The sequence below is a fragment of the Podarcis muralis genome, chromosome 2 (assembly GCF_964188315.1).
Source record: "Podarcis muralis chromosome 2, rPodMur119.hap1.1, whole genome shotgun sequence".
NCBI classification, from domain to species: domain Eukaryota; kingdom Metazoa; phylum Chordata; class Lepidosauria; order Squamata; family Lacertidae; genus Podarcis; species Podarcis muralis.
This window is the reverse complement of record NC_135656.1, coordinates 35056622-35075217: the sequence shown is the minus strand read 5'-3', so window position 1 is coordinate 35075217 and position 18596 is coordinate 35056622. Positions and strand designations below refer to the sequence as shown.

At 44.7% G+C, this 18596-nt stretch overlaps 1 protein-coding gene across 8 annotated transcripts in view; it reads right to left on the bottom strand.

Moving 5' to 3' along the window:
• ITGB4 (integrin subunit beta 4) overlaps nt 1–15673 on the bottom strand; it is a 67939-nt gene extending 52266 nt beyond the window's left edge. For 2 of the 8 annotated variants that reach the window (XM_028716909.2, XM_028716910.2), the window contains exon 1: nt 14804–15004. In XM_028716909.2, coding sequence (XP_028572742.2) covers nt 14804–14808 — 5 coding nt within the window. In that variant the 5' untranslated portion in view covers nt 14809–15004. Of the gene's footprint in view, nt 1–13557; nt 13735–14803; nt 15006–15087 lie in introns of those variants that run through there. The other 6 variants (XM_028716904.2, XM_028716903.2, XM_028716912.2 and 3 more) reach the window with 6 other exon arrangements.
• Nucleotides 15674–18596: the final 2923 nt, after the last annotated feature.

The following is an 18596-nucleotide window of genomic DNA, read 5'->3' as shown; positions in this document are numbered from 1 at the left end:
TTTTTCTGTGGACAAGTTTCATTCGTGCAGGGGTGTGGTATTAAAACACACAAATCCTGTGCGTGCAACCCCAAAAGGGTGGCCCAGTGTGTTGCTACCTGGTGCTGCTGATAGTATAATCCAGGTTTTCAACCTATTTGAGTCCACGGCTCCCTTGACCAACTACATTCTTTCTGCAGGACCCGCGTGGGGCTCAGGAGCCCAGTTATGTCACCCCTTGCCTGCAGAGCTGGCAGCCCCTCACTCTTTTTTGAAGACCCTCCCTTGCGGAGAGTTCCCTCAGCCTCCTCTCCTCTCCCCTCTCCTTGGGAGTCCTCCGGGCAGCTGCTGCGGCCACCCCAGATCTCTTAGCTGCCCCCATCCCTACCCCAAAGAGAGGTGCCTCCTCACACTGCCCACAGGGGCCGAGGGCATGTCTGTCCATTCCCAAAAGCAAGGGCTTGCAGACCGGCTGGATGGGCTCCCTCACCCACTTGCTTCCTTACTCTGAGGCTGCCTCAGCTATTGGCAACCAGCACCCCCTGGCCAGCCCCAGGGGCCCCATCCACCTGCAGACCTTGTAGCCAGGGCTTTGGGAAAAAGACGCAAGACGGCATCAAAAGGGGGAGGGGAGGAAAGAGGGACAGAGGCCAGTGTTGTCCGCGGCACCCCTGACCATAATTCAAGGCACCCCAGGGTGCCACGGCACACTGGTTGAAAGCCACTGGTATAATCAACTGGTTCCAACTTGTGTTTAAAGGGAGGTCTGCTTAATCTAGCAGCTCAAGGTTTGCAATGTTTGATGCAGAAGATTCTTTTTTCTTTTGCAAGAAGCAGTCTAACAGGTCAAATTTACTAAAGATTATTATGCATACCTTAACTTGCAGGGGTGCAGAGGAATGTATTTTGACTCGATGTAGCACGCCTGACATTATGCAAACCTTATCTTAATGACATCATTTAAGACACCTCAGCGAAGCACATTAACTTCTGTAACTTGAGCAGACGAGGAAAGCAAACATGAACGAGGCAAACTAATGCCTCAAAAAAAGAAGCGAACTTATCGGAGCAGCTGAAAAGACTCAGCCTAATACATTAACATGCTCAATAGTTTTGCTCTCCAAGCCTTCTCAAAGAAGAGAAATAACCCCAAAGCATAACACTGTGGGACTTCCTATTACTGTATATACACTATCCATCACACTTGTGGTTCTGCAGTAAGTCAGACCCCTGCTAGTTTAAGGCAGGCGTCTCTCTGCATACGTGACTCACAGCCAAAACAAGCACCTCCTTTTTCCTGCGTTTAAGGCCTACTGGACTAATCAGAGTCGGAGAGGAGAAGAAAAACAAGGTAAGTTTCAAAACAAACCCCTCCTGTCAGCCATTTCCCATTGTGCTAATAATTTCCAGAGTGGCACCAGCCAACAAAAGAATGTTGGGTGGGGCCGTGGAAAATGCCAGGCTTCCATAGGAAGCCCTGCTTTGGGTCAGCAACAGGCTCTGGAATAATAAGGCTCGCGTTCTCACAGGCCTCTTTTGTCAAGGAAGTCTACACACCCTTTGTAACTCTGTGGGGTAATGCTGGCTGTAAAACGTTGGCCCAAGCTCCCCTGAACACATGCCTTGACAATGTTTATCTGATCATTCAATAATCTCAACATATGTTGTGGAACGTTCCAAAATGGAAATTACCACCTATAAAGAAAAAGAAAGAAAGAAAACACAGGAGGAACTCAAATCTGTGTGGATGCTTTTCCATATGTGATTGCGATGTATGCTTTGTTATGGAGCACTTTTACGCACAAAAAATGGATGTGCATTCCAGTTACCTTTGCTTCTTGTGCTAATCCTTGCAGCAGCCACTTGTGGAAGAATGGGATTACCAAGAATGGGAGCATAAATTTGCCCACTGATAATGGCCTACTGCCAATTAAACAGGGTTAGTTCTACTGCTTGAGAGCCAAGATAGGTTTAACAGGGCAGCCATCTTTCCTGTTCACATATAAAGTACTGTAATTTGAGGTGGGGGGTTGATAGGAGGTGACTGGTACTTAGAAGAGGCAGTATATGGCCCGGAGGCCTCTGTTTGCTGGTCCCTAATCTAAACACAGGGTGAGCCACCCCAATGGCTAGTCCACCATAAGGACACTGGCCTTACTGATTTTTCCTCAGATTCAACCATGAAGCTCACTGGATGCCATCAGGGGCTCCAGGATTAATTCACCTTGTAGCATCATGTCCCATCCTGCCCCCTCCCCCAGTTCTCACATGTGCACATATAGAGTGCATATGCACACACACAGGACACAGAGCAGCTGAAGAGCAGGGTTATTACCCACTCCACACTTACCGAATGATCAATCTCATGACCAAGGAGAGGGCAGATTACGTCCCCATTAGTGTTCTGGACTGGATAAAGAGGCTTACACCTCTCCCTTCTCTCCAGCCCTGTGTCTATTTTAATTTGTTTCATTAGTGTGCAGAGGTTAGCTCACTGCTCTATAGGACAGGTTATCCACCATGCAGGAGACCTGAAAACAGTATGAGTACAATCTAGCCAAGTTTTACCCCATTTATTTCAATGGAAGAATTAAAGCTGTTTCTGCCGTTGAAATCAATGGGGCTAAAAATGCTTGACTTTGAATGGATCACTCCCTTTCTCCTGGAGACCTAGGTAGGTATAAAAAAGAGAGAAGGTAAACTATAATTATAATTTTTGCACATCGGCAAGACTGTTCTGCAATTATAATGGTAAATCTCAAGCTGTATGTACCTATTATATGCAAGCAAGCCGCGTAATAGACAGCCACAATGCTGTGTTTCAGTTCCCACTGACTACTTTTTTGCTGTCCATTGCAATTAGAGGGTGTTTCAGTGCCGTAAGCATGAAGTGTTATTGGCTGTGAAATTATTCACAACTGCAACATGGAGAAATATTGATACAACCCTGAATAATATATAACATGCATATGAAGAAACATTCCTTGCTATCCTGACTGTACCATCTATATGTTTTGTAGTTTGGGGGTATTTGAGTTTGGTTTTCTTTGACTCCCACTTTGTGTGGGAGCTCTCGGAAGATTGAAAGTTTTCAGCCAACTCCTTGCCCCTCAAACGCAGGCATAATTTCTCACTGATTTGCCCTCAAATATTATGTCATGGTGCGTAATCATTTACAGTATTCCCATTTGTAGGGGGACTCATTGCTGGTGAAAAGAGCCTGAGTTCCCAGCACTCTTTATTTTTTCAAATACCTTCTCCTTAATTTTCAAGCCAACATGTATCATATGTAAGCTCTCCCACTCCCTGGGTCCTGTCAGTACCAACAAGGATTTTTGTGATAACAGATTGCTGCCAAACAGCTAATGAGCTCATTCAGTGTGCAACTCTGAAAAAAATCATCAAATTGTCACTGTGTTGAAAATGTGTGGGCTTGCCATATACCAAGGCCCTTTCTAGCAGTGGCTCTCTCTCCCCCGCCCCCGGCTCTGCTCCCCGTTTTTGGTTTAAATAGTGATGTCAGGGATCAAACCTAGGAATATACAACACGGGTCCATTACTGTCATTGCTACTGAGCAGAGTTAGATGTAAACCAGGAAACCCTCAGGCTTCGCACAAGACAATATTATTTCTAGCAGTGGCGCTGCCAGGAAAGTGCTTTCACTATGGAGCAGAGACTGGCAGGGCAGGGCACCAATTGGCTCTGTGTTTCTGGTGTCACCAAGATACCTTCTAGACTAGAGAACTGCCAGAGAAGTTTTATACTTTTTTGTGAATAAGAAGACGAATTACCAGAGAAATGCATTGGCTATAAAAAGTCATGCTTTCAAAACTGTAAAAATAAACTAGGCAGGCAGCCCACCTGAACCATGAGGAGGAACAAGACAGGTTGCTCAGCCAGCATTCAGTTTCTTGGTGCACATATCTGTCATTTCAGTAGTGAAGCCTGGAGGAAGCCAGGCCCATCCCAAATCTAAAGGACACACGGTGATATTTGGGCCATAGATCCGTGGTAGAGCATCTGCCTTACATACAGAAGGTTCCAGGTTCAATTCCTGGAATTTCCAGGTTGGGCTGAGAGAGACTTCCTGCCTCTAATCCTGGAGAGCTTCTGCCAGTCAGTGTAAGCAACACTGAGCTAGATGGACCACTGGTCAGACTGCCTGTGCCTTACTATTTCCCCAAAACGACTGCCTCTAATGCCACTGGGCTCCACTCACAGCCTGGGTTACATATGTATGAAACAGCTGTACAATCGTACCTTGGATCCCGAATGCCTTGGAACTTGGATGTTTTTGCTCCCAAACGCTGCAAACCCAGAAGTGATTGTTTCGGTTTGCGAACGTTCTTTTGGAACCCAAACATATGACAGGGCTTCCGTGACTTCCGATTGGCTGCAGGAGGTTCCTGCAGCCAATCAGAAGCCACGCTTTGGTTTCCGAACGTTTTGGAAGACGAACAGACTTCCGGAACATATTCCGTTCGACTTCCAAGGTACGACTGTGTTTTATTTCTACAAATCTGTGCTATGCATACATTTTAAATGATTTACTGTACTGTCTTGTTATGTGTTTTTCAAAACTGATTTAAAATACCCACAGTATTAATTCCATGTAGCTGAGTGATAATCTTGGGCTAGCTTTGGCTTTCTTCAGCAAAGATAAGAATATTTGAGAAATGAAAAGCTCTGTGCCAATGCCTGGAGGAGCCCTTGCTGTTATTTAATTAGCTAAAATATTTCTTAACCTCCCATCAAAAGATTTCAGGGTTGCGTTTAAAAGTATGAAAACAATTGACACAGCATCGAAGTACAATATTAAAATAGCAACTAGCATAATAAAAGGCGGGCTAAAAACAATAAACTAAGGAACAGAAAAGACAGTTGTAACTTAACATTTCATATGGAAGGCCTGGACAACAAGGAAAGTCTTAAATCTCCTACTGAAAAGATTGTAATGCCAGATGTAAACAGAGTTTTGGCTCCAAGCCTCATTCTCTCCCTATCAAAGCCCTGGGTATCAACTCCTCGTATCACCTCTCAGATAATATCCTTTTGATGTCTTTCCCGCCATCTCATAAACATGATAGCTGTTTTGGGAAAGGGGGAAAATATACCGAAATGTATTTATAATCCAGCAAAGCCATCAGCTTGACTACCAACAAGCTGAGAACTTTGAAGTTCTTGGGGATTCAACAAGGCCAATCTACAACTTTTTGCTGCCTGAGTTGGAACAACAAAATAGTGCCCTTGCAGACCATTTGCATCAGACTCTAAGTTTGGCACCTGCAACAGAAAATCCCTAAAGCGTCTCTCTAAGTGTAAAACAACAGTCATAATAACAACTACTTCTTCTTCTTCTTCTTCTTCTTCTTCTTCTTCTTCTTCTTCTTCTTCTTCTTCACAATTTATGGCTTTTTATGACACACAAAACAATTTATTTACAGGTAGGTAGCCGTGTTGGTCTGCCGTAGTCGAAACAAAATAAAAAAAATCCTTCCAGTAGCACCTTAGAGACCAACTAAGGTTGTTATTGGTATGAGCTTTCGTGTGCATGCACACTTCTTCAGATACACTTCAGAAGAAGTGTGCATGCACACAAGAACACCTGGAGGGATTTTTTTTATTTTGTTTCGAATACAATTTATGGCCTTTTATGTCTGAGGCAACCACCTCACTCTACCTAATGATAGGGCCAGGTGTTGATTCAACAATGTGAGAAATTACACAGCAACTGGGCACAACTCTGCCCCATCTGCTAGGGCCTAGCACACAGTAGTCCACCACGTGGCCCAAGGGCAGCATGCGGCCCTCAATACTTTTTTGGGGGCCCTTGGCAACATTTGACAACCTCCTCACTGCAGCCCTTACACTGCCTACCCAAAGCTGGGTAAGGAGGCACTGGACTTTGAGAAGGAGGCATGAAGGCTCTGACAGGGACCTAGAGTCCTCCCGCCTTCTTCCCAAAGCCTGTGCTGTGTGCAGTAGCACTGACTCAAGGTAATAATAATAAATAATAATAAATTTTATTTATACCCCACCCTCCCCAGCCAGAGTCTGGCTTAGGGAGGCTAACAACAGTAAAAATTACAGTAAAAACATAGTAGGGGGGGTGGGGAAACCAATCTAAAATACAGGTTAAAATGCCATTTAAAATGCAGCCTCATTTTAAAAGTAGCCCATAGATCAAAACCATAAGGGGAGGGAAACATAAGGGTCAGACTGAGTCCAAACCAAAGGCCAGGCGGAACAGCTCTGTCTTGCAGGCCCTGCGGAAAGATGTCAAGTCCCGCAGGGCCCTAGTCTCTTGTGACAGAGCGTTCCACCAAGTCGGGGCCAGTACTGAAAAGGCCTTGGCCCTAGTTGAGACCAATCTAACCACCTTGTGACTTGGGACCTCCAAAATATTGTCATTTGTGGATCTTAAGGTCCTCCGCGGGGCATACCAAGGTACTTTGTTGCCTGAGGTGAAGGACAAGTTGCCCCCATCCTCCATTCCAAGTTGAATCTTATCTCGTTGTCTACTGCACAATGTCCTTTGCTGCATCTTGAGGACAGCAGGCTAGTTTAGGGGGCACAGGGTAGGCCACCTGGCACACACAGTGCTGTCCTTCGACACCTTGCTACTTCTCCCCGCCTCCCCCTGCCCTGGCATCCAGCACCTTAGGTGGCTGCCTCACTAATGGTAGGGCAACCTGCTTGCAGTTTCCCCACAACAGTTATTCTATCCCTAAACCTATATTATCAACTCTGGGACACTAATACAGAAAGCCTGCACTCAGTATGCAAATCCAGTGTCACCTTGGAGACATTACCTCAGTACTGGAGAAGGAGGGAAACCAGGAGCAGGAGTCTGGAGTTGGCATGGAGTTTAGGAGAAGGTGATTAAATCAGTGTGAGGGAGCAACTTTGCTTCTTTTATTTTTTTTAAATCTTGGGAAACGAAACAAAGCAAGTCACTAAGGCCATTCCTGAAGCTCTATGGATATTTATGTGCTTGGAAACAGCAGAGGAATGAAGGTGTCCCAGATTGTTCAGGGGAAAGAGAGGAAGCGACCGTTAAGAGGAGAGAATGAGTTATTTAATAATGCCTTGGATGAATGCCAAATCGTACAAGGTTTGTGTGTGTGAATTTTGCTTTCAGGGGATGTAAGTGATCAGTAGTACTGAATAAATGTTTGCCTTGCTGCACAACAGAACCGTTGGAAGCTTGAGTGTGTGGCGTTAACAATCTCTCATTCTTAAACTGTAAATTGTTCAGGACAATGGCTCTCTGTGTGGCTACCTTGTGTTTACATCTCTTGTATGGCCCTCACCTCCTGCTGTTCTGCTGCTGTCAACTTTTAATCATAGTGATGGTTTCAATATCACTCCCTCCTCTGAGTAAAACAAACAAAAGGAAAAGCCCCTAATATGGCATGACTCCTCAAGGGCAGTTGCCTACAATATTGGGTTATGCAACAGAGGTGCATTTGCCAGCCCTCACCCCCCCCCCGGCAATCTCTTGCATCCTTCTCACAAACAGCGGTAGAGCTCTTGGATGTACTGTACAGTGGTACCTCAGGTCAAGTATTTAATTCGTTCCGGAGTTCCGTTCTTAACCTGAAACTGTTCTTAACCTGAAGCACCACTTTAGCTAATGGGGCCTCCCGCTGCCGCCGCGCCACTGGAGTACGATTTCTGTTCTCATCCTGAAGCAGAGTTCTTAACCCGAGGTACTATTTCTGGGTTAGCAGAGTCTGTAACCTGAAGCGTCTGTAACCTGAAGCGTATGTAACCCGAGGTACCACTGTATATGCCACAGTATTCACAATTTAAAGTCGCATCATTGTGCTGAGGAGAACATCTACAGTCAACAGGAAAAATACCCTGGGCATTTCAAGAATGATTTCAGCTATATAGTTACAAATCCAACAATATACTTGGAAGTTCAAATCACCTGTCAGCCTCAGGGCACAAAAGAAAAGAAAAGAGGAAGGCAGAAGTTTAATAAGGAAGAGCAATTCCATCTAAGGAATGTTTTGAATTCTGCTTTTGTCATGTTTTCTCTCAGGCTGTGGGTCTGTTCTAAATACTCCATAAGAATAAGAAAACTCTTTAAAGAAATCGCTTGCCACTGGCATAGGTACACATCTTGAAAGATCAAATGGGTACTAACAAGGGGTGGAATTCAACATTGGGCTATGCTACATGTTCCGCTTGCACAAGCACATCAGCTTGCTGGACAGAACGATTTCCCTCCCCTCCCCATGTGATGTTCTTGGTGGCACAGGAAGAAAGCCCCATTACAAAAGTGGAAGCCCTTGTGGAGGGCTTCCACTTGAAAGGGTTCATTAGATTTTTCCTCACCAGTATAAGCTTGGGCTAGGTAATTTATTATGGTTGTCACTGGAGTGCAGCTTTAGAATCTTGACATTCCTCACCTAATATTCTAGACAGAATGTGAAAGAGTAAATTCTGTTTAGTTAACCTAAACCAGGGGTCTGCAACCTTTAAGACAAAAAGAGCCACTTGGACCCATTTCCGAAGGAAAAAAAACTGGGAGCCGCAAAACCATTGCGACATTTAAAACAAATATATCTCCGGAGCCGCAATCTGACAGCGGGCGGGAAGGTGACGTCGGGACGGTGCGTGACTAACGCACGCACCGCCCCCATGCGACGTCACAGCCAGTACAGCGCCCGCCACAGTGGGGAGTGTCGGGGCACACAATGCGCCTCCTCCCCTCGCTAGTATCCGTCCCGGAGCCGCGGCAAAGGTGTAAAAGAGCCACATGCGGTTCCGGAGCCGCGGGTTGCAGACCCCTGACCTAAACCATGAATGTACAATGGGTGCTCGTGGGGGCAAAGAAGCCTTCCTTAATGCCCACAGTGTCCCATTCCCTTTCCCTGCCACCTGCTGAAATTAGGCTTGAAAGAAGCTGTCCATGAAAGTACAGTGGTACCTCGGGTTAAGTACTTAATTCGTTCCGGAGGTCCGTTCTTAACCTGAAACTGTTCTTAACCTGAAGCACCACTTTAGCTAATGGGGCCTCCTGCTGCTGCCACGCTGCCGGAGCATGATTTCTGTTCTCATCCTGAAGCAAAGTTCTTAACCCGAGGTACTATTTCTGGGTTAACGGAGTCTGTAACTGAAGCATATGTAACCTGAGGTACCACTACAATAGAAGGCTCCTGCGATGAAGGAGGCAATTGCAGTGTGGGGAAGGGTACAACTGGGGAGGGGTAAGTTAAATTGTCTGTGTGGCGCCCACAACAGTTACTTCAGTTTGCAGATGTACCCCTGGCTTAGGCATCTTTTGTTTGTTTGTTTTTAAGGACACTGTGAAAAGGTTTGTAAGCCCCTGCGCTGCCCAACTGAGCCATAATGAGTTAAGGAACATAATTGAGATTAGAGAGCAATAAAACTCTAGACATGTAGCTTTTCTTAATAACTTTCACTTCTTCCGGGAGACCAGGGCGAGGCTTTTGCAAGAGTCCAAAGTGCAGGCTCCTTCCTGTCGGCACTCATTCTGTAGTTAAAGAGAAAATGCCACCATCCAGGAGGCAGTGGCCATAGCTTACTAGTAGAGCACACACCTTGCATTCAATTTCCGGCATATCCAGGTAAGGCCGGAAAACACCTCTAGTTAGTGTATAACAATACTGAGCTAGGTGGATAAGTGTGGTCTACAAAGGCTGCTTCATAGGCTAGGCGAGGCTAGGCTAAAATGAGTAAGTTCATATTGCAGCAGTCTGTAGTCTGTGACATCATCAGTTACATTAACATTTATGTAAAGTCCCTGCTAAGGTTTATTGCTTGCGGACACAAGATAGAGTCTTCTTTTTGGTGGCACCCTTACTGTGAAACTCTTTTGCCTTGGAACTCCAGTTCTCCTCTTTGATTTTAAAGTTCGGGCATCAACTGAAGACCTACTTCTTCACCCAAGCTTTTGTGGGATAATGGTGTTCAGCACCTGGCTATATATTTGGTGATGCTGAGATTCCATGCTATGGTTCATTGGAGGATTTTCTAACATATTTTTATGCCTGCATTTCAATAGACTGGATGTTGTTTGAACATTACTGAACATTACCCTAAGCTGCATGTAGTAAGAAGAGCGATATAAAAATGCAACAAACAATCAATCTGTTGTTTATGTGAAACCTCTGAAACAATGCTGAAAGACTGGGGGAAAGGAGAAAGTGGGGGGGGGGAGAGAGATAAGGAGCGAGCGCTTTCTCTTATCCCCACCCCCACACTTGTACATTCAGGAGAGTGTCTAGGTTTTTGTCCCTTGATGGCAGCCCTTAAGCTTGTGTGATACTGGAAGATGAACTCTTTCTTGTGCCCTGCAAGAATCATCCAGTGCTACCGCAAGCAAATGATACAACAGCTCTTTTGTTATACCCAAATCCCAGAAGATATGAAAGGACTCTGTGTTTGCTCCCCTCCCCTCTCTGTCTGTCTGTGGGCTGCTTTCTGTCTCTGTGGTGGCTTTTTTTTTTTTTTGCACACACCCTTCCAGAATCCTGTTTTCGCAAGGCCCACAAACCTTCCTCTTCATCCCCGAAAACTCAGGTACAAAGCACAGAACTGGCGGAATGCAAGTTCTCTCAGCCTTTTGGTCCAGCAGCTTGATGCTGCTTCTTGAGTCTGATGTAATGCTAATATCAACTTCCTAACTCTCTCTGATTGGCCGTTTTAGACAACCCACGATCCTGAAACCTCATGATAGGAGAGGCTATAAGCACATACACTGTATGTAAAAATCAAAACAGATAAGGACGCCCCCAACCCAACCACCTTTGGTAGTTGGTGAAAGAATAATGCAAGATTTCAGGGCTTACACAAAGCTTTCTCTCAAGTAGAATGCAGAGGTAGATGTTTTGTGAAATATGGAAGATTGCACATGTTTACGTCAACAGACGTTGGCCCAATAAAGGTACCAGCCTGCCCATTTGGCTTACCTCCCTCTACACACAGTAGCGGCTGCCCCCCACAAAAATAATTGAAAAGCATTGAAAAAGGCTGCTCCCCGTAATGTCCTCTTTTTAGTATCCCCTAAAAAAAGCTTAACAACTTTGGCTGTCCCCCCTGGCTACACCCATGGCTGTCTACGTGTATTTTGGGAACATCTCCAACACTTGAACTTTGAAGGATCCGAGCATCTTGGCCAATTGTTGCAGAAGCAATACATGTGTCGAGGGTGGCAAAGCATATGTAACCTGACGTGTATGTAACCCGAGGTACCACTGTTACGGATGCTTCAGGTTACAGACTCTGCTAACCCAGAAATAGTACCTCGGGTTAAGAACTTTGCTTCAGGATGAAAAAAGAAATCGTATGGCAGCGGTGCAGCGGCAGCGGGAGGCCCCATTAGCTAAAGTGGTGCTTCAGGTTAAGAACAGTTTCAGGTTAAGAACGGACCTCCAGAACGAATTAAGTTCTTAACCCGAGGTACCACTGTACAGTAATGTTGCAAAGGTGAGAAAAAGGGCAGGGCTTGAATCAGAGGATAAGAGAAAGGTTAACCAATATGAAGAAGTACTGGGTGGGGAGGGGGGGGCGCAAGCTGGGGTTATAATGACCCAGGAAAGAAAGGTTTCCTAGAAGAATTTGGCTTAAAGGAGGAGAAGGGAGCAGCTTGAGAGATAGCGATAGAAAGACTGCAGGCATATAGATAGCAAAACGGAAGGCATGTCAGATTGCCCAAATGGTCGATATCACAACTTTTGGCTGAGTCGCAGACAAGCTCGTTCCTGGTTATTCCCTCCCACCAGAGACAAAAAACAAAACAGGCCTCTCATTCATCACATCACATCTATACACAGTCGCCCTTCACACAAATATGTCTTGTCTGACTTAGTAGAAGTTCAGCTCTTACACAACCTCCTTGTAAAAAAGCAGTGAGGCACCTGTGACCCTTTACAAGTTGTTGGACTCCAACTCAAACTCTGGGACCAGTTGGCTTCATCTGAACACATGAAGAAGTATTTTGGGCATTAACGGAGAAGAACTTCATTTACTATACTAAACAGTTCTAAGATCAGAAGGGAGAACAGTCAATTGGGGGAACCAGAAGTCTTGTCTACTTAAGGACAGTCAATTATTCCAGAACTTAATTTCTAATTTCTGGTGTGAGTTGTTTTGCAGAAGTTCAATTCTCAGCTTATATTTGTAAAATACAGTAGTTTGAAGTTACATTAAAGAAGACACTAAAGAAGAAGAATAAGCTTTTGTCGCCATAGTAGATACACGTCAAGCAGCCCCTCCCAATAAATAAAACACCCCAGAACCAAACTGAACAATTTCCACTTTGGTAATAATTCATAATAAAATCTTAAAAGAAAGATGCAAAAAATTGGGAAAGGCCGATAGAGGATATCTTCAAGTATAAGGTATAATTTTAAGTACACAACAGTAAAGAAGTACGTGTAACAGGTATCGCTACTAGATATTTTGCTACCACCCTCTGCCATCTTTCTGAATGAGGCTGCATGGCAGCAGGGTATAGCTACAGCCTCAGAATTTCTTGCAGAGAGAGAAGCCTGTGCAAGGAACTCTACAAACATGTGCTAAATACTCCACCCCAAACAGAACTACAGTAGCAGTAGTTTTATGGCACCACAGCACTGTATACATCTGAAGCACTAAGAGGAGATAGCGTAGACCAGAACTGAGACCAGTGGTCTCTAAAGCAAACGATAAGCTGTTTGGGCCTTGAAAACTCATTAACCTAGAGCAAATCTCTGCTTTCTGTTTCCATTCTTAGTGTCTGCTACAAAAGGTTCTGCCAGGCATGCTATTATTTTGAGCAGTTGCAACCTTTTCACTAGATTCCTGCTGCCTCTCCATGGTTTGATCTCTTTCAGGGGGGAATTCTGGGCTTCAGCCTCACCCCATCAGTTAAGCTACACACGGCACATTTGGCAAAGACCAGCCTGCTTGAGGAAGCACGGACAGGCAGTATTATGTATTGCCAACAATGGATGGCAGGAAATCTTGATAAAATGGAAGAACCAGTGGGGAACAACCAGCACAATGAGGGATATTTAAGAGGTAAGCCTCTTTCTTCCTCTTGTAATATACGCAGCAGAAAACCCTGAACACCTGAGGATTTAGCTCAGCTTAACACCATTGTCCTTGTTCCCTTTACCCAGTGCTCAGCTATCTGTTTAGTCCTGTAGCGCCACTTCATGAATGTCCTTTCCATCTGCTAGCTTTCTTTTTCTTTCTTTCCAGGTGATTACACTCTCACAACTTAGCCTTCCTATCACAAGTCACAGGGTACACATTGGCTAGAAAACATTTTGCAGTGGGCTGTATGGAGTGCACAGAGCCCCACGTGAAAGAGGTGTTTTAACATACAAAGGGAGGTGTTGGTTGCCATTTACAGAGGCGAGAGGCCAGTTCTCTCTTTCCTTGCATTCTTACCCACAGGCAAGCTGTTCCCCGGTTTGCTGAAACTCTGCTGTTAAAAGCTAAATGGGCTTGTGCATTATTATATCAATGGCAAATGCAGAAGTCCCTTTTCTTCAGGGAAAAATGAAACACTGCCTATTTGCCCTTTAAAAAGAAGAAAGAAAGAAAAATCTAACCTTTAGCAATCATTTGGACCCTGCTGGATCTTGCTCGGCCCTCTTTTGAGATTTAAAATGGATCCCCAGCCTGGACGCCAAGCTCACTAATCTGGCGGGGTGTTTAGTGGAGCAGACTTGTTCTCTGTGGCTCCAGAAGGCAGGACTAAAACGAATGAGTGGAAATTGCAGGGAAGCAGATCTTGGTGAAATGGTAGGAGAACTGTCTGCCTCACAATAGGGTGTCTGCCTCACAATTCCCACCATCCCTGACCACTGGTCCTGTTAGCTAGGGATGATGGGAGTTGTAGTCCCAAAACATCTGGAGGGCCGAGTTTGGGGGGGGCCTGCTTTAACCCATTCTCTGACAGACACTCTACTCTCCTGTCATCACATATATATAATTCCATCTTAGTTGTCGTTCTATCACGCCTCCTGCTTATTCTGTTCCGAGCTGTCTCTCACATTCAGACAGTCCTTCACAAAACCTCATGCACAGTATTTCCCTGCCTTATTCCATCCCTCACATTTGCCTTCCTTTCCTGGACATGCTACATCAGAATCTGCAATCAGGACAAATGTTTTATTTTCAGTTAAACAGAAATCACATCCCAACACTGTTTAAACATTCTTAGTCTGAAATACAAACTCCTATCTAGATAAGAAGCTTGAGTATGTGTCCATCGTCCCAGACTTTAATAAATGATTCATCTTACAAAAGCACAGCTTCTGTCATCTCCCCAGCCCACCCCTATAAGTGCTCCTATGCCTTTAACAAATTTAATAGCTGCATGACAGGTAGGCATTAAACAGGTTAAGCCTCTTCAGTCATTTGCATCAACATGCTAGGATAGTATCCACAAACTGAACATCTGCCTAGAAACTGTCCATTATTTCATAATACAAGTTGCATACCAGTGCTGGTGGCATGTGTGAATGAATTACAGATACGGTACAGCTTTTTTGTGTGGTTGTTGTTCAAACAAACGAATCTCCAGGAAGAAGGAAAAAACTTGCCTGGCTCTGCAACATCAAACTGGCTGATCAACAACTTGTGCCAGGTTCAAGCGGCGCAAAGAGAAGAGAAAGCACATTACAAACTTTTTGAAAGTATACATGAACGCACAATGTCCTAAATTGCCTAGTGCCTACCTGGGTGAGAAGCCCTACGCTTCATTTAACGTCTCTCTGGTTAATCGATAGGCAAAAAAAATAAAAATAAAGGAAGCCCAGTGGCTGAGAACAGACATGAATTAATTCCACAAACCTCATTAGTGCTGGGTCTGATTCAAAGTCCAAATCCTGTGCAACAATCCAAGTAGCAGGCACCCACACACCAAGCCAAGAAATTCCTTTAGAGGCAAGAGTTGTGCGGGGTGCGGAGGGAGGACTTCACTGCTTCATTGCCATTTCCAAATGAAAGTGGTGGTTTTTTTCCTGACTCTTCCCCCGCCCCCAGCTCCCCCAACTCCTGTTTTTATTTTAGATGCCAAATGGAAATCCTCAGGAAGGAAGGAGGGCAGGAAGAAGGAACTGGTGGATGTGACATACCTTTGCAGGGCTCCTGGTTCCTTCTGATCAAATGCTGCTGACTTCTACCTTCTCTCTCTCTCTCTCTCCCTTTACTTCTGCTTTTTAGCACCCTCTGGCTGCCTTTCTTTCACCAAGAGCATATGGAAGAGTTGCAGAGCAGTAATGGGAACAGCTCTCAGGCAAGTGGAGTCTGAAGAGACAGTTTTATTTTAGCTCAGGTGTGCGCACAGAGGGGAGGAGGGGTGGCTGTCCGTGACTCAGGTCTGTCTGGCATGCCTGTGAGTTACGCACACCTGTATGGGCAAGAACAGCTCGGGCAGCCAAGCCTGCACTCCTTTCTTCCCAAACACATGCTTTTTTTCTCGAGGGGGGAAAAAATGCTCCCACCCACAGGAAAAGGGGTTGACGCTAAGAGTGAGACAGAGCCCAACCCGGCTGAACGTCTGCAACGAAGATTTGCAAAAGGGGTTGTTAGATAGCAGGGGAAGCAAAACAAATCTGATAAGCTTGATGGTGCCACAAGACGATTCGCTCCAGTCCTTCAGTGTTTCATCCACGCACACACACGAAAGAAAATTGGCTGGATTGCTGCTTTGAAGTCCATTTCCCCCCCAACCCAGTTTTCTGTCTCTTTATAGAGCTTGGCCCTCCAAACGTCCTATGCTGTGGAAGTCAAGAGAGCATTGTGTTTTGGTATTTGAGCCCTGCGCAGCCCCCTGAGGAAAGGTCAGTAAAGTTCCTGCTATATCAACAAGCTCCAGCTCCCTATTTCCTTCGCTGCCAGACAAAAGCTTAATGACCGGCATCCTCTGTTTGTACCTCAAATAGGTGAAAGAACAATTGGACCCCACCATCTCTAGATTAAGTACCCCCAGACTAAAGCCCACAGCTTCCCAAGTCTTCTTATACATCAGCCTAATTCCGCTAACTGGTGACTTGAAAGCACAATCCTGTTTGTGCAGTTGGTCAGTACAGAGCTGGCTCTTCCAAGCGCTAAGACACGAGATGTGTTTTAAGTGGGGATCATGCAAGAAGTGGTCATCTTTTTTACATCCTGTGATTTGCCCTAATAAAAGTCCACCCCAGGCTAATTTGCAATGTGTAAACAAAGATGCAGCTATGGTTGGGAATTAAGGGAGAGAGGCTGCTTTGTACTTTTTCCCAGCTGCTACTCTGTGCGTCTCATAATTTAGAAAGCATTTAAAAGGCTTTTAAACTAGGCCCTTATTTCATCAGTAGGCTGGTTCCTAGCTGTGCGCCCTATGGGTTTTTCAAGACCAGAAGGCCACATAGATGTATTTCACATGCCAAACTGTGCTCCAAGTTCCAAAGGTTTAGGGTGAACAGAATCTAGATCAGTATCTACCTGTAGATCTCTAGGTAATTTGCAGTAGATAAACAAGATATTTTTGACTCCAGATGGCTTAACAATAGGAACAACTCCCACCCCCCACCCCAAACTCAGATGTGAAATGAGCAAAACTTAAAGGGAACCAGGAATTGATTTTTGTGTAAAAGGTCAGTGAACTCACTTCTGGTAATGAAAATAAATCCCTGGGCTGGAATAAACTCAGAGGTGTCATCTTCCTTAGTTCTAAATGTTTGTCCACCGCTATTTCTTAGCCATCATGTTGCACATTACCCTGGTATATGCATATTTTTGTACACACTATTACCTGGCTAGAGAACTGCACTGTAAAATTAGGTGTGTGGATTTTGAAGGATGGCTGTGTTTCAGTTCACATATTGTTTTGGAGAAAGCGAATTAGGCAAGTTTTTAAACGCAAACTGAGACAAATTTCTCTCCCATCCAAGAAAAAAACAACACACAAAGTAGATCCACAAGCTTGAAGTCCGCTCACTCCTGCTCTAGACAATACAAATGTAAATAATAGAGAAGGATGCCACTGCCAACCCATTGTTAGGATCCATCGCACTGATAATCAGGGTGGGAGCTTACTGTTAAAAGCATGCCTTACAAAAACCCCACACATACACTAAGTAAAAGAATGTACGTTTTACCACCCCGCCCCCCTCTCCTTCTCTCCCCTCTCTCTTGGCATAGGCAAACTCTGGCCCTCTAGATGTTTGGGACTACAATTCCCATCACCCCTAGCTAACAGGACCAGTGGTTAGGGATGATGGGAATTGTAGTCCCAAACATCTGGAGGGCCGGAGTTTGCCTATGCTTGTTATACTGTATACAACACTAATGTCTCACGCCGAATGTAACTGATCTGTAGAAAAGACTCTGTGGAAAGAAAACACCAAGAGAGACAATGCACATACTTTTGTAACCAATAAAATCTTTAATAGATTTTTTTAAAAAAACAAAACAAAACAACAACACAAAACATTTGCTACCAGATGGCTGACCACCTCAAAACAAATAATCGTTCACCTCCTCACCATATTCCTCTGGATTTAGTGACAGTGAAACTGCTTGCACCAATTAATAAGGCAGAATATCCACAGGGAATGTTTATTTTAACATGCATGTGTCAAAGTGATCTATTTATTAAGACACCTAACTTAATTTCACTGGATTTATTTTCAGTGTATGCGAGAGGAGGCAATGGCTATGGCAGGAACTCCCTCACCCAACCCAATTTCAGCCCTCTGGTGCAGATTTGGGGAGGGTGTGAGGTGTGCATGAAGAGAGGGTGGTGGGACGTTCTGTTGCATAAGTGTAAAATCCTTGCATTCTCAGAACAAGTTTGGATCCCACCCAGTGCAACAGAAATGGATCTAGGAAGCTTGAGTTTGAACCTCACTGTGTCCACGGACCTATTGGTATAAGAGTTTTGTCAAAGGGCAGCAGAAATAGCAAGGATTGCACATCAGAAAGGGATGCTGGAGAGGGTAGGACCAACTTGAAGAGACACAAAATCTCACCGCTAGGTTTAGTAGACCTTTTACGGAACCACCAGTTTAGAAAACAGCTGTGCACAAGGCTGGAATACAGAAACCCCAACATTATTTGCATCAAGTAATTCTGAACATTGTGGATTTCTGGAGTTCCTTTGTTGGAAATCTCTGTTGATGTGCTGGCTTCCATAAGCATTGTCAATGTTCAGGATTCCATGTGAGTGTAGGAAAATATCCCTGCCCTTTAGGGACAGCAGTCAAGAGACAGAAACTACACCTGATGTGTTAGCACAGGGGCTGAAGTTTTATTTGTTTTTATTTACCTGAAGCAGGCACTTAGGCTGCAATCTTGTGCAGAGGAGAAGAGAGGCACCTCAATCCTTCTTAGGGTCGTACCCCCTTATTCCAGAGCAGCCTTTTTTTAGGCATAGGTATGACATTATTTTCATAGTCATTCATTCATTATTTCTGAAACTTTCTCCCCTTAAGTGTGTATAGAACTGGACAGCCTTAGAATACATGCCGTTTATTCTGCTTCCAGTGCATTCCTACCACTGGTGTTTGAAGCCAAGTACACATGACATTAGCCGCAGTCTATCTGTATCTTGTATTTCTCGAGAAATACTCCTGTTCATTGTGTTTTCCTTCATTTGAAAACA